We start from the raw sequence: 15916 nt of genomic DNA, 5'->3' as shown, positions 1-15916 counted from the left end.
CTATTGCAGTGCATGGAATTCTGGTGTAAAAGGAACTTAGATGAAAGGCTGCAGAAAGCTGATTTCACATTAATGCACAGGATAGAGACACCCTGTATAATATTTTATGAGCTCTTTATTGGATATGTTCATCTACTCTCTGAATTCTTCAAGTTCTGCTGCTATTCCAGCCAAATTTGGAGTCCCTGGAAATCACATTAAACAAAAAAGTTGGAAGAACATGTCTTCTGTGCCTACCTTGATTGTCCCAAAACAGCACTAGCTAATCCTTTAATATGGTTTGTCTAAAGCTGACTTTCCCATTGGCCATTTAATCGTGACTGATAAACATAAATAACTGAGAATCTACTCCCTTCTATGCTTCTTTGTAAATGGGAGCAGGGACAGACCTAGGGAACGACAAATGCTGTTTGCTTCAATCAAGCAAAACTCAGCATTTGCTGCTTTGGGTCTGAGCATATAGAGGTTTGAAATAAAATATTTACTCCATGAAAAGCCTGCATGGCTCATGTGGTCTCTCAGATGTGATGATGAAGATTAGGTGTTTCTCTTGTTTAACAACAGATTATAGCCACTGTCCCAAAGAACTATCGGATGACAGGCATCACGCAATACAGATATGTATCTTAGGTTGCCTTTCATGCATGCGTCATGCTAAAGTTAACAGTCTGTAACATTTCCATGCTGTTAGAGGACCAAGTCTGGAAAGAGCACAGTAGACTAGCATGCTAACTAGAGAAAGTGGTAGTAACTGAAGCTGAAAGTAACTAGGAAGGGTTTCAAACATTCTTAAGGAGGGGAAAAAAGGACTGGGAAGGAGTAGTTTCATTTAGTTTGCAAGAACCTAGAGAAAGAGGGGTTTTGTTTTTTTAAGGAAAAAAAAGCTTGGAATTTAAGGACACAGGAATAAGGCTTCCCATGTGCACTTTGGCCAAAGATGGTGATGCTATTCATAAATAACACTCACTCTGGAGCAACTTCCTTTGGCCATAATGGGAGCAAGTGTGTTTAGGATTGGTGGCAATGGCTTTGGCTTACAGGTGACCCTGTATCTTTTGTTTGCCTATATTCTCTGGCATAGTTCTAACCTAACTGATCCAGTAAACCTGAACCTGGGCTGTATCAGTTCAGATTAAAAATGGAGAGGGCGCAAGATGGGGGTGCAGGAGGATTTTGATTGGTCCTGTAGGAAAAACCAAGCCTCACCCCAGCTCCTGTTCCAGCTATTCATATATGGGGAAATTCACCTCAAGGCCTGTCACTTCACACAAACAACTATCCCCCATGGAGAAAACTACAGTCTCTTTGACATCTATGGTTTGTTTTTTGGTAGTTAAGGGGTATTCAGTGATCTGAAGTCTCTGAAATGGTCCAGCTCAGTCACAGGTTTACTGCTTCTGACTCTGCGTGGAGAAAGTCTTGTTTCTCACTACCCTAGAAATTCCTAAACGATTTGGGTTGTGTGTGGGTTTTTTTGGTAACTTCTTTTTACACTAGAACTTGCCTTATTCATCTCGTTTCTAAAATACGGACCGAGATGTCCAAAATAAAAAGCAAGTAAACATATAGAATATTAATACATTGAGCAAGATTTATACAAAATTAATCCTAATTGCATGAGTGGGATTAAGAAATTTCTGGCCTAGCCCATTCACGCCCAGATGTTCCTGCATGTTTTGAAACTTCTGAGGGATTTGATTTAGCAAACAGTGTACTTGATCACTTCTCATTCCTCAAAAAGATACATAATTTTTTTCCAAGCCATTTTTTCTTAGAAGCCAGAAGAGAAAAGAGAAGGAAATATGTGAGTAGGTTAATCTGGGAAAGAAGGGGAAGTGAAGAAGATTAAGAAGCAGAGGAGCCTGGGATAAGGGTTCAGACTATAACATCTGTTGGCTAGACAAACCAAGTTTCATTCCGTCAAAGGATCCATTTTGGCGGCATACAGGAAAGCAGAGAGAAGGGTGGGCCTCCATGCCTAGACTATCTACTCATTGACTTCCTTACGCTGTCATCAGTAGCTGCCTTATCTATTTTCACCTCAGGCAGAAGCCGTCCGCTGGGTATGTTGGAGGTTGGGCCACCAATCAGAGAGACCACGCCGTTGCAGTCCACGGTGCTGTTCCGCTTCATGTTCCGGCGGATGCTGGGAAAGATGCGGGACGATCTGCTCCCCTGGCTGTAGCCGCTGTAACCGCTGTAGCTGCTTTTCCTCTCGTGGCCCCGAATCGGGATGAAGAGGGAATCCCTCCGGCCCTCGCTCTCCTCCACTGTGCTGTGCTCGTCATCGGCAAATTCGTTTTCTGAACCCGGGTCGCGGAAACCTCTCTTGAAGCTGAAGATGCTGCTTTTGCTGTTGTGCCGGGAGAGGTAGGGGGATCCTGGGATGCTGAGCAGCGACTGGAAGGAGAGAGCAAACAGGAAGATGGAAGGGGAATGTGGACAGGAAGCTATTAAGGACCAGCAACAGGTGAAAACATAGAATTTACCATGCAATCGGATGAAGAAGAAAAAAAGGGTGGAAAAAAACGCTAGAGGTTGGTAGCCAAGGAATCAGCTGATTAGTTTCAATTAATATATGGATTTAATAGCACATGTCACCCTCCACTGCTTCGTGGTTCTCATTTACCCCTTGGATCGCCAAGAGAAACCCAAACTGCCATTTACAGTGGTACCTTGGTTTACAACCATAATCTGTTCCGGAGGTCTAGTTGTAAACCAAAACAAGTTGTAACCCAAGGCGCGCTTTCACCAATGGGGCCTAAAAAAAGGGGGGGGGGGGTTGTAATCCAAAAAAATTTGGTTGTAATCCAAAAAAAGGGACACGCACTTCCGGGTTTGACATGGTTGTAATCCAAAACGGTTGCAAACCAAGGTACCACTGTATGTATCTCTACCTATTTAGATAGATAAAAGTCTTTGGTAGAAAATGTCTACAGTTTTGATTTGACCAATATATGTCTCTCCTCCATTAAAAAAACTCTTTTCAACAAGTTTTCAGCCTCATCATGGGAACTAACTGCTCTGAACATGTCCCCTTTGGGGTATCCATGGATTGTTTAAAGAGCAATAGGGACTCTCTAGAGCGCTGACTACTTTCTCAAGACAAAGTAACTGAACACCTCTCCAGAATGTATTTGCTTTTTAGCAATGGCATGAAAACAAAGAGAATGTCCACCAAGAGATGCAATGACGCGGTCAGTCAGGCAACTGATTGTACCAAAATTGATCTGGAATGCATTTGATAGTTTGCAATCAAAGTCTTTTCAATGGAAGGTAATGGGGAATAGCCAAATAAGTTTTGCTCAGAGTAAACACATTAGAATTAGCAGAGCAATGTTTGACCTTATGCCTAAAGGTGCGCTCCTCCATTGTCTCCCGAGACAGACGGATGCAAACAACATTAGCCATGTCCATTAATTTCAGTGGGTCTACTCTGAGTATGGCTAAAGTTGCATATAACCCAGTGATTTCTGTATTTTCGAGAGACTGGTGCTCGGTTTAAGCAGAGGCAGTACAAATGAAGTGGAATATGGCATTACTTCCATTCCACTTTACAGGAAAACCTGTCTTCCTGGCATTTTGAATTACATCATTCCACCCCCTTAGTGAGGGGTAGGAATGAAGGCTGGCGGGCAGCTTTAAGGCGCAGAGGCAGCTAGGACATATTGTGCCAAACGCTGATGTATATACATGGCTGCAATATAGCACGAGAAAGACTGAAAGGATGAAAATAGTGCTATCAAGGGAAGGTGAGGAAAGACTCCAGTCCAGCCTTTCCTCTGACACATTCCACCCAACACCAAGCTTTCACTTGCAGGGCCTGCAAACTGTACCTGGTTCATGATGGAAAGTTTTCGCCCCAACCTGTTGTCTGGCAAGCGGAAGACCTTCCTCCTCATGCCATCTTCCGACTCTGACTTAAACACCTTCTCAACATCTCCCTTCTCTTCTCCTTCCGACAGCTCCTTCTGCTTCCGCTTCTTCCTCCTGTTCCGCCTCTCCTTGGCACTCTTAGAGCTGAGCTTGGAGATCTCGGAAGAGCTCTGGGACATCCTTCCTCCGCCATCCTCTTCCACAGCATCTTCTGAGACTGTCCCTGCTGAAGTGGCCATGGCTGCAGCCTGCAGTTGGGGGGGGGGGAGAGTAGGAAGAACCAAGATAACCAAATTGTAGCACCTTGCATGAATTCCTTCCAGCCTCTAAACACTGTGATTAATTAGACTCTAGCCATGGAGAGAACAGCAAACTCTCCAATTTCCAATGGAACACAGATTGGATTGTGTGTTTTTTATTAGGATTACATTAGCCTGTGCTCTCTATAAAATGAGAAAAATGGTGGGGCACATTAGGGAATAACCTGAGCTTCCTCCTGTTGTTTTTTCAGCTGTTCCAACATGGCCTTGAATTCTGCCTCCTTCTGCTCCGCCTCTTCCAGTGTCGCCTGGTTTTGTTCTTCATAGGCCATGGCCACCACAGCCAAAATCAAGTTTACCAGGTAGAACGACCCAACAAAAATAACCAGGACGAAAAAGATCATGTAGGTTTTTCCCGCTGCTCGCAAAGTCTGCGAAGAAAAAGAGGTCATTGTGAGGTTTCCTATTTTGGTCGCTGAACCCAAGATTGGTTTGTGGCATGTTAGTTGTTAGAAGACCACTTGAGGTGCTGCGAACCCCATAAGGCAAGCAGAAACCCAGGGGGTGTTGAGAGAAACTTTTACCAAGCAAAGGGTAATTTGAATGAAAGTACCCCCTTCCTCCTAGGTAAAGGTAAAGGTAAAGGTAAAGGACCCCTGGATGGTTAAGTCCAGTCAAAGGTGATAATGGGGTTGCAGAGCTCATCTTGCTTTCAGGCAGAGGGAGCTGGTTTTAGACCACAGACAACTTTCCGGGTTGTGTGGCCAGCATGACTATACCACTTCTGGTGCAACAGGATATCGTGATGGAAACCAGAGCACATGGAAATGCAGTTTACCTTCCTGCCACAGTGGTGCCTATTCATCTACTTGCATTGGTGTGATTTCAAACTGCTAGGTTAACAGAAGCTGGGACAGAGCAATGGGAGCTCACTCTGTCACGGGGATTCGAACCGCTGACCTTCCGATCGGCAAGCCCAAGAGGCTCAGTGGTTTAGACCACAGTGCCACCCGTGTCCTCTTATGTGCATGTGAAGGTTTGACACCTCTGCTCATGACCGATGCAGTGCCATGGCTGGCCAGCTACAGCACTACTATGTGAAAGGGTGTGTCTTTTTTTCTGAATGCTCTTTGATTTTGTATACGTTAACCATAACATCTCTCCTGTCATTGCTTTCATAAGCTGAAAAAACTGCAATCACTTTTTGCCTTTCCTAATAGGAATCCCTTCTCTCTTTGGATTCTTTGGAAATATTGGGGTAACCAGAACGGCAGCATGTATGATGCTGCTGCAGTATGTACAGGAACATGGGAGTTCACGTATTGCTGGGCTGAAATATCTGCCCTAATTATTATTTTTGGCCCTTTGGTGGGGTAGTGTGAGGCAGAAAGGGTAGGAAAAGAACAAACTACTTTTGTGGGAGGGTAAAATCTATTCATCATCGGTGGCAAGGGACTCCCCATTAAGAGAAGAGCCATAATGGCTGGTACTAATTGTCTTCCAACACAATAGGAACAATTTCCTACCTATTTGTTGGTTTGTTTATTGCCTTTATACCCCACCATTCCTCAAGGTGGAATACATGTTCCTCTTCCTGCCCATTTTATTTTCACAACAATCCCGCGAGGTAGGCTGGGTTCAGAAACTGAGACTAGCCCAAGCTCACCCAATGAGTTTCATGGCTGAGCGGAGATTTGAACCCTGGTGTTCCAACTCCTAGTCCAACGCTCTAACCACTATACCACGCTGACACTTTACCTTACAATGTAGCATTATTCTCATGAGCCTGAAGGAAGGGGGGGGGGGGGAGACAGCTGTTCCATTTGGCCAGTTAAAGGGAAATAACCTCTGCCGCATCTTCTCAAAATGGTAAGCCTTCTCCCCTGCCCCACCACTCTCTGAAAATGTAAAAATTACCAAAAAAAAAAAAGAGCCCTGCAAAATATGGGTTTGCTGGTTTATGATTCCAAACTTAAAACTAAGCAATGCAAAGCAGTCCCTGTGTACAGAGGGAGTATCAGTTTCCCGCCTCCTTTCTCCATCTCTGTGTGTCATTTTTTAATTAAAAAAACCAACCCAACAACCCACATGTTCCAATCTACAACAGGAAGGTATCATTTTAACCGTTTTCGCTTTGGGCGCAAAAATGTCTAACACCGGATATTTCAACACTGCATATAATATTCTATCCCTTCCCTGAAAACCCTGCTGCCATTCCTATGGTCCCTCCCCTTCCACTCATTTGCCCTTTTGTGGGCTGGGTGGGGGGGGGACCATGTATGTTATCTATCCATCAGCACAGGACAAAGGGAATCTACAAAGCTATAGCGCAGGCATATCCAGCTCCCAAGAGACTGTGATCTACTCCCAGTATAAAAAAAACTGGCAGTGCTCTACCCATTGTCATTGGAGGGAGGAGCATGCATGGGGTAGGTGGATTGCCCAGAATTGTTGAGCATTTTGGGGGAGGATTGCATAGAGTTTTTTTAGCTTTCCCCCCATAACTTTATTGTACACGATAAGGATCCCGTGATCTACCAGGATCAGCTGGGGATCTACTGGTTGGACACCCCTGCTATAGCGCATTGGTGTCAGGGACTGGCCAGAGGAGGAATGGTGGAGACCGCCTCCCCAACCTGACCTTTCCAGGGAGGAGGAAGATGAAGACAGTATAGATTTACAACAGGGGTATGAGGGAGGTCGCAGCTCAGAGGAAGATGAGGGGGAAAGCTGGGAAATCATGGGAGAAGAGGAGGCAAAACCAGAACAACATCTGGCTGACACGTTGTCATTAGAAAGCATCCCAGACCCTCCATCTCCCAGAACCTGGTGAGCCTTAAAAGTAGGAGATCAAAGAGCTCAAAGACAAAGCACCCGTAGAAGTAATGAATGAGGAAGTGGGAGAGATGGGGGGGTAGAGATTCACTTGAGACAACGCCATTATCCAAGAGTTAGCTGGGTTCTATAGCCTCTCTCTGTAAAGATTGACATAAAAAAGGACGGTAATAAATTTGCCTTGTCTTTATACTTTCCTGGGCAACTAGCCGGGAGCCACTGACAGCACCCTGACAATTGGGCTGGGCTGGTGTAGATGGTTCTGCATTCCCTATGTGTGTTGGTATTCTTTGTTTAGTCATGGCACACACAAACTTGCAGTCTCCTGGAGAAGGGAACACGGCCACTTTGATGCTCCTTCCATTCTGCTGCTGCTCTGTTGCTGTGAGCTAAACCATGGTTTGGCTCAGTGTGTCATCTGAACCTAGGCTCGTGGTTTGCCTTGCTCCGGACACCCCACAAGCTGTAACCAAGGTTTGTTCTTGGCTTACGGCTTGTGGTTTGTACGAAGGTGACAAACCACAAACCCAGATTCGGATGACATGCAAACCATAGTTTAGCTCCCAGCAGTGGGACTGGAGAAGCAGAGCTGCTGCAGTCTCCTCTCTGGGAGGCCATACGCCTGCGTATTTGTATTAAGCCATAGTTTGACTTAGGGTTACATTCAAGCTGAGCCAGTGCAAGGAATGCTTTGTACTCAGCCGAATCGCAGCTGCTGTTTTGATGCTAATTCATTTGATGCCAGAAAATGCTTCTGTCATTTTTCACAGGCATAATTACATACAACTGCGCCTTTCGTTTTTTTCCCAGACCGCTAGGTGGCCCCTGATACAGGCCGAAGGAGACTCTTCACACATAAGTAAAGGATAGGAGATGTCATACTTACTAACTGATACAAGTTTTCCCAGAAATCCTGAGTCATGAGGCGAAATAAGGCCAGGAAAGCCCAACTAAAGGTATCAAAGCTGGTGTAGCCATAGTTTGGATTCCTCCCTGCTTTCATGCATGTAAAGCCCTCGGGGCATTGGCTGCAGACAAGATGGAAGAAATTTAAGCTAGTTGGCATGGTAGGAGCTATTAGACCAGAAAGAGGAAGACTCACAGTGAATGCTTTCGCTGCCCCCAATTCAACAGTCTGCTTTCAGCAAGCCTGATCTTACTACTGTATTGTGTTGGTTCCTTACTTGAATTGTAAAAGTTTCTCATTTAAATTCTTTTACCTTCCATCTTTGGGGGGGGGGCATGTTATTAAAGATTTCTTGGTTTACAAAAGTATGTGCAGTGAGTGTCTCTATTTTCAAGTTACATTTTCTGAAGGCCAGTTTCATTTGTTGAGACATTAGGGTTACATTAGGAAGAAAAGGGGGTGGGAAGAGGTAGAGTTGAGAGTGGTGAGGGAGTGGGAGGGGGTGGGGAGGGGTGGCGATGTTTCTAATTTTACTTAATGTATGCGTGGGGTTTTGCGTCAGTGTCGTTTGTGCAGCTTCTCTTTGCTATTCGCTTGTGTTCCTTTGGTGGTGGGAGAAGTTGGGGTTGGCCTAAGGTGTGTTTGCTTGTTTGTGATTGGCTGTGGTGAACTTTATTTTCATGTGTGAGTGGGGTGGGTGGGTGTTTTTGAGTCAGGTTAGCCATATTGAATCGTATACTGTTGGTGGATTCTTGTCGTTGTCTTGTTGGACTGTGTATGTGATAAAGGGGAGCCATACCAGGGTGAAGGCATCTTCTTCTATTTGTCCCCGTGTCAGTTTCAGTTTATTGGTTAATTTTTCTAGTAAGGCTGTTTCCCATACTATTTGGTACTATTGGTCCCTGCTTACTCCTGACAGGTCTCTCCAGTGTCTGGATATGATGTTTCTGGCTGCTGAGAGTAGGTGGGTTATGAGTTCTTTGTGATGTGAGTGAACATTATTGTCTTGGAAGATGTTTAGTAGGGCCAATTCTGGGGTGATTTCTAATACTTGCTTAGTTATTTTACATATTTCTCGTATGGCTGTTGTCCAGAATGGTTGGATTTTTGGGCATTCCCACCACATGTGGAGGTATGTGTCTGTGGAGGTGTGCCCTCTCCAGCATTTTGATGAGGTTCCTGGGCGTATTAGAACTAATTTTAAACTCTTTTACCTGAATTAAATGTATATTGTTGTCGGAACTTGCACTGGAAACCTTATAGTGAAGGGCAGGTCAGAAATCCCATATTAAGTAAAACAAATGTGTGATGGAAGAGTAGACTTTCTGTATGACTTCATGGATTTTCTTTACATCCATGGAATAATTTTATTACAAGAGTGATTCATTCACCCATATACAGTCCCATCTGTGCAATTCATAGGCAAGTACACAAATGTAGCACACAAATGTGAATTTCTGGAATACTAAAACAAAACACAAACATGAATTGAACTGGCAGCTTCCGCAGCAAAAATCAAGAGTTCAAAATTGAAGCAGTTTTGATTGCACTTGCCTCTGCATGAATACTGCATAATTGTTCTGCAAGTGTTAACCGCATATTCTCCAGCAAACAACCACACAGCAAGGCATTCAACCAGTGTGGTTCATATATGGAATATTGCAATTTAAGATGCACAGGAATGGGTACATCAGTCAGGATTGGCTCTGCCGGTGCATCTGTGCAGCCCTGACTTTGCATTCTGCCTTTCTGTTGGTTATTGCTGCAGCTCTGCCCTACAGGTTGAGCCACTCCTGGTATCAGCACTGATCTATCAATGCTGATGTGCTCACATGGTGGAAAATTAGGATTGTAGACACCCCTCCCCCAAGCTTGTAATACATCCTCACATTTTAATAGGCTAAAAATCAATATATGTAGGAATGATTATACCACTTTGCCTGAGTTGGGGCAGTTATAACAATCTGGATCGGCCCTAACATGTATTGTTCCCTGTTCCAACACTGAAGTCCATTGTGTGACTCTTAAGTGGACTTGGGTGAAAAAAGAAGGTAGAGTCCAAGTCCTGTATCATGTATAAGCTCTGTGCACATCTGCATGTCTGCTTAATGTATGCTTTAAGTAAGATACAGTAGGCGTCTCCATGAAAAAAAAGTTAAATAGTCGGGAAGACTTCAGGTGACAAGGTACCAGGTAAACCAATTGCTTTACAAATGAATTTATTTAAGTACTTTTGGAGTGTAATCCATACCTATTGACTTTTTCTCTCTTTCAAAAGTAGTTTGTCAAATTGAGAGAGACAGAGATAATCTGAATTGAGAACTTACCCTGCGTCAGAGCTGTTACCGCACAACAAAGGATCAAGAAACCCAGGTAATGTGTAAAAATTGGCTACAGAAGGTACGGGGGAGGAAGAAAAATAGAAGAAGGAGAAGAAGAGGAGGAAGAGGAAGAAGAAGAAGAAACAAGAGCACAGTCAGTTAATGTGATCCACAAGCTGGGATATTAGCATTTCACAACCACAATACCATGAGTGCAAGGTCATTTGGGACTTTACTATTTCACAGCGCAGGTGTTTGGGTAGGGAGGGCAGTTGTCATATGATTGAATTATCCTCCCACTTTGCAGAGTATAACTCTGACACTCTGTATGCTAGCGCGATGACAACCTCTTATGTCAATTGCTACATGAGGCAGGTTTATTCTCTTACAGGGATATGGAATTCCTAAGTATTCCCCCCCAAGACCAATACTTTGTAAAGTCATTATTGAGACTTTAATTTTTTAAACAAACAAACACCCTTTGCAAAACTGAACAAAAGATTATAAATATGAGAAGAAGAAGAAGAGTTTGGATTTGAGATCCTGCCTTTCACTCCCTTTAAGGAGTCTCAAAGCGGCTAACATTCTCCTTTCCCTTCCTCCCCCACAACAAACACTCTGTGAGGTGAGTGGGGCTGAGAGACTTCAAAGAAGTGTGACTGGCCCAAGGTCACCCAGCAGCTGCATGTGGAGGAGCAGGGAAGCGAACCCGGTTCCCCAGATTACGAGACTACTGCTCTTAACCACTACACCACATTGGCTCTCATGAGGCCCAATTCATAATAAACACTGGGGAGCAGTCTGCAGGGCAGGTTTTTTGAACAGATAATAAAAAAGGACTCTACACAGAACCAGATTTTAAGTATCATGGCAAAAGCACAGGGGCTTTTCTATGAAAGGAAAAGAGGGAAGCATACAGTGCAAAAGAGAAATACTGGTCAAAATAAACACCTTTCCTCCAGAGAAGAACCATTTCTGGTTTTAGTAACATTTCAAGTCATGACGGTTAACCCAGCAAATCTCACAGCCATAATTATTTAGACAGAATTGTGCCAGGAAAAAACAGCCGCACACACTTACAAACATTGTTGGTGTATTCTTCCCAGTCAAAGCCCTTGGTGCCATTTTCCAGGTAGGTCTCATTGAGATCAATGGGCCAGATGACACACTTGTTCCTTAGATTCCCCATGAACAGCTGTAGCCCAATTAAAGCAAATACGCTGAGGCAAAACACTGTCAAAATCATCACATCTGACAGCTTCTTCACAGACTGGATCAGGGCTCCCACGATGGTCTTCAGGCCTGAGGAAAGGGAAAGCAGTCTTGGAATTCCTGTGGAATCTTAGGAAAAGTAGCTACCTATGTGCTACATACTACATTTTCTTGACAACAGGGAAGTCAAGGAGTATTTTGCTATGGTCCTCTGCCCACCCATTCCACAATAAGTCCAGCGTATTGCCTTCTGAACCTTATTTACCGGATTCATACTCCTCACTATACAGGTATCGGGAATGTAAGAGGTTCATTAAACAGGGACATGTGCAGTTCCCTGGTCTGAGGGGAAGTTTTTCCTAGGTTAAGGTGAGGCTGAAGGTTGGTTACGTTAAGGGGATAGCACACAGTTAATTCACTGTCCCTGAACACAAGCATCTCGTGAAGGCAGCTAGAGTTTGTGCAACTCGCTGATTTCATATGGTACCCTCACATGAAAGGGAAAATAAGTTTTAAGAAAATGTAGAGATGGGGAGACTCAGTCTGCATTGCTGTGTCCCCATTCTTGGAGAATTTCCCTAATTATTATATACTGATAAGAACAGCCGATTCAAAATCTTTCTCCCCCCACTGTGGAGAAATTAAAAACAACACAAACCATATCCTTTTTGCAGTTGTGGAGACTTTTAAACTATTCTCTGGTGGGGCATTTTGATTTTTTTGTGTGTCTTAAAAAACGGGGAGGGTAGATCTTAGTAAAAAAAATAAAAACCAGCTGTTCCCAGTCCTAATCCTGGACTCCTGATTCAAATCCTTACTTGGCCACCAAAGTTCACTGGAGGACTTTGCGATAGTCACGGCCTCTCAGGGTAACCTATCACACATTGCTGTGGGGAGGATAAATTGGATTCATCCAGTGAGCTTCGCTACACCAAACTAGTACTCACTTATTAATTATCACTGCTCTATTTCCAGAAAAACATTGCTTTGAACCATTAAGGGGGGGGGGAAGCATAATCTTCCATAAAGATAAAATCAGTTTATGATAACGAACAAGGAAAATCTTTGAAATACACTCCGTGCTCTGCCTCTTCTATGTGAAGCTTCAAGCGACATCTTTGCAAGATATAGCAAAGCACATCAAATGTATCCTCTACTATGAGAGCTTAGATTATAACTCAAAAGTAGAGCGTCTTTTATTGTGGGTCACAAGTTGTGATGAAAGCAAGCTTTGTCTTGTTCATGAATTTACCCAAATAGGCTTGGTACTTTGATGTTTTCAATGTGGGGATACCAATAGGGTTAAATGATGAAAGTATCACAAAAGATACCATAGCAGCAAGCAAGCATTGGAAGTATGAGGAGGAAGTTTCAAAGAACAACATATAACATGACTCCACAATCTCAGGCACTGGGGGGGGGGGGGGAATCAGCCATTCTCCTAAACTATGTGGTAATAGTTTCTTAACTTATCCTGTTAATAAAACCTTCTTGGCTTGAATGCGCAGGAATTCAGATTATGAGGATTTGTTCTGTTATTTCCCAACAGCATCCAGAGCTTTGGGGGAACCCCTTGGAACAGATTTAAGGGGTGCAAAGAGAGAAGAGAGAAGGGGGAGTCCAGTTGCTCAAGTGAAAATCATTGTGCTGATGGGACAACTACTTAGTGTTGCGTATTACAAGTGCTGGTGACGCCAGCATGTGCCTGTATGCTTGGAGTCCCCATAAATTACCAATGGATGAACTAGACCAGAAACAACACTGAAGAGCACATGGAACAACATGCCTGCTATAACCTTTCTGAGTGATTTGGTAATAGTGCTAGAAGGATGAAGTCAGATAAAGAATGCACATTATTTTTTTGTTGTGGCCTGGCTTACACAAATTTCCATGAATTAATCTAATGCATGGTGGATTCCATCAGCAGTGGTTGCTGGAAGAGATGTAAAATTTCTGGAAATTCTGAAACCATGGGTGGGAAACAGTTTTCCCCCCTCCCCTCCGGGGGGGGGGGAGCTGAATTTTGGGGGGAAATGTAAACCAGCAAAATGAACACCAGCAACATCTGGAGAACCAAAGGTTCCACAGGCATGGTTTGCCCTTTCACGCAGGTTTATTTCTTGATTTTATGTATTTCCAAACACAGAACAGTTTATTTCAGATGCTGCAGAAGATAAAGGAACACGAATGGGCGAGAAGCAAGAGGAATCAGAGGGTGTGTTGTGCAAAGGCCTTGCCATTATGTTGCAGGAGGAATAAACTTGGCACAATCCCAAACTGCATTCCTGGGCCAAATACCTACAGTAAATATGTTCTGAAAGTACCTTTCCTACATCAAGCCATAAGTGTGTCTGTAGAATCAAAAGTTAGCATAGGAATTTTTTTTTTTTTTGTCGAAATGCATTCTTGAGCTCCCTCAGACTTCTAGGTTTATTTTGTTTCAAATGCTTCTATCTGTTTTAAATCAATCCATTTCTCCTAGTCAACAACATCAATGAACACCCTCCCAATCTTAACTCAATGGTTGTACAACGCTGATTTTTAAAGTAACCCTAAAATGTGGTACAGCCAGCAACCTTCTAATCAAAGTAACCAGCTGCACTGTTTTCTCCCCAGCTAATACACCAACCCATTTAACTCACTCTCCTTTCCTTTAATTTATGCCCATTAGTGGCATCTAATGAGCCATTAAATGTTCTGACTTATTAATTTCTTGCTCCCCTCAATCTACCACTTGATCCAAGCATTTCCAGACAATTTTATTACTCCCAGTTCTGAAATTTCAGCCATTTCCTGACTCAGAGCCCTGAGTCTCTTTCCCTCTCCAGCCCCTTGGTGCTTTCATGCAGCTGTAATTGATATTAACATCCCCCTCGTCGCTGCTTTCAAGCGTTCCCAAAGGGCTCCAGTTTATAAAGCTTTGGAAGGGGTGCTCATTCGTTCATTTTGTTCTAAGTTCATGACTCACCCCCTCCTCACTAAAGGCATTCTCACAAGTGACAATAAAGAGCACCTTCTGATCTATCCAGTGGGATTAAGGTATACAAATAAATAGCTTTTGTTGCAGTGTATTTTGCAAGCACGCTGTTTTGATACTCCAGTTCTGTGATGGATGCACATTTATGTCAAGCGCTCAATGCACTATTCCTGTCACTTGTAATATACATGAGGTGTCTAACTTGGCCCTCCAGCTGCCATCATTCCCAAAGATCACCATACTTTATTGTATTGCAATCTGCGTATGGGCCGCTCTTTTTTTGGACGGCTCAGAGCAGCTTGCAAAAAGCTCCTTGTGAGCCACAACCTAGGTATCGATCAGGTCCAAAATCCCTTAGCAGCAGCAGTGCCACAATATCAGTGCCTCTCAGACCATTCACTCTCTGAACACGCTAGCTGAGACTGGTGGTATTTGGAGTGCACCAGCACTCAGAGGGCAGCAGGTTAGGGGTAGGCTGATATACAACGAGGAGGTGTAAGCAGCTGGATGAAAAGCAACAATTAAACTAAACGAAACCAGTTCGAAACCTATCTTTGTCTGGCATCCAATACATCAAAGTTGGTGCAACGCAAGCCTCCTTGGCGGAGAGTATTCCATAAGCAAGGCATCCCAATTGAGACGGCTGCCCCTCCAGTTGCTACCATTGGGAGAATATTATTAGGCATACATAGAGAAATGGGGGAAAGAATTTGTGAAGATGTTGTGGAGAAGTCCTTTGCCACAAGGGCTAGAAGCACACCAAGAAGAAGAGTTTGGATTTGATATCCCGCTTTATCACTACGCGAAGGAGTCTCAAAGCGGCTAACATTCTCCTTTCCCTTCCTCCCCCACAACAAACACTCTGTGAGGTGAGTGGGGCTGAGAGACTTCAGAGAAGTGCGACTAGCCCAAGGTCACCCAGCAGCTGCATGTGGAGGAGCGGAGACGCGAACCTGGTTCCCCAGATTACAAGACTACCGCTCTTAACCACTACACCACACTGGCTCTCCAAGAGTTTGACAATCCCAGAGTGTCTGGCCAGAAGAATCATTCCAGGGGTATACCCTGGTTCTGAAAAACCACACCCGATGGCAACCTTTCGGCTTGTGTGTGGCGCAGCTATAGAAAGTATTGTCTTATCCATTCCTAGGTTTCAGGGAACATGTTGCATGTTATCACTATGGATTTTAGGACACACAAAACTCTACACTGGCATTTTGAAAGAACCAAATCTATACTGTTCCCCTTTAGGAGAGGTCAATCGATGTGGACTGCCTTTGAATACAGTCTATAACCTAGAGGACAATTACCTTGGACTACAGCAGCAGTATATGACTAATATAAATACCGTCAATGGAACAGAGGAGAACATAACCTTTCTAAAAGCTTTTTTCCAGTGAAGTGATCATAGAACTATTCATTGTGACTGAAACACTCACTTCTGGGAAATGGGAAAAGGTTGATCTTACAAGTATTCAGCAGGCATTAGACAACGTGAAGCAAGCTGGATTATGTGAGCCAGGCCCAA

At 43.8% G+C, this 15916-nt stretch overlaps 1 protein-coding gene across 4 annotated transcripts in view; it reads right to left on the bottom strand.

Annotated features, from left to right (window-relative positions):
• Positions 1-15916, bottom strand: part of SCN8A (sodium voltage-gated channel alpha subunit 8) — a 109350-nt gene that overhangs the window by 46041 nt on the left and 47393 nt on the right. For all 4 annotated transcript variants that reach the window (XM_083598524.1, XM_083598523.1, XM_083598521.1 and 1 more), the window contains exons 7-12: positions 11280-11501; positions 10206-10269; positions 7858-7999; positions 4361-4567; positions 3837-4124; positions 2041-2400 (exon numbers count right to left, since the gene is read on the bottom strand). In XM_083598524.1, the coding sequence (XP_083454650.1) occupies positions 2041-2400; positions 3837-4124; positions 4361-4567; positions 7858-7999; positions 10206-10269; positions 11280-11501 (1283 nt within the window). The remainder of the gene's footprint in view (positions 1-2040; positions 2401-3836; positions 4125-4360; positions 4568-7857; positions 8000-10205; positions 10270-11279; positions 11502-15916) is intronic.

Source organism: Podarcis filfolensis (assembly GCF_964270895.1).
Source record: "Podarcis filfolensis genome assembly, chromosome: 2".
Classification (NCBI taxonomy): Eukaryota; Metazoa; Chordata; class Lepidosauria; order Squamata; family Lacertidae; genus Podarcis; species Podarcis filfolensis.
The sequence above is the reverse complement of the archived record's forward strand: the minus strand, read 5'-3'. Positions and strand labels throughout refer to the sequence as shown.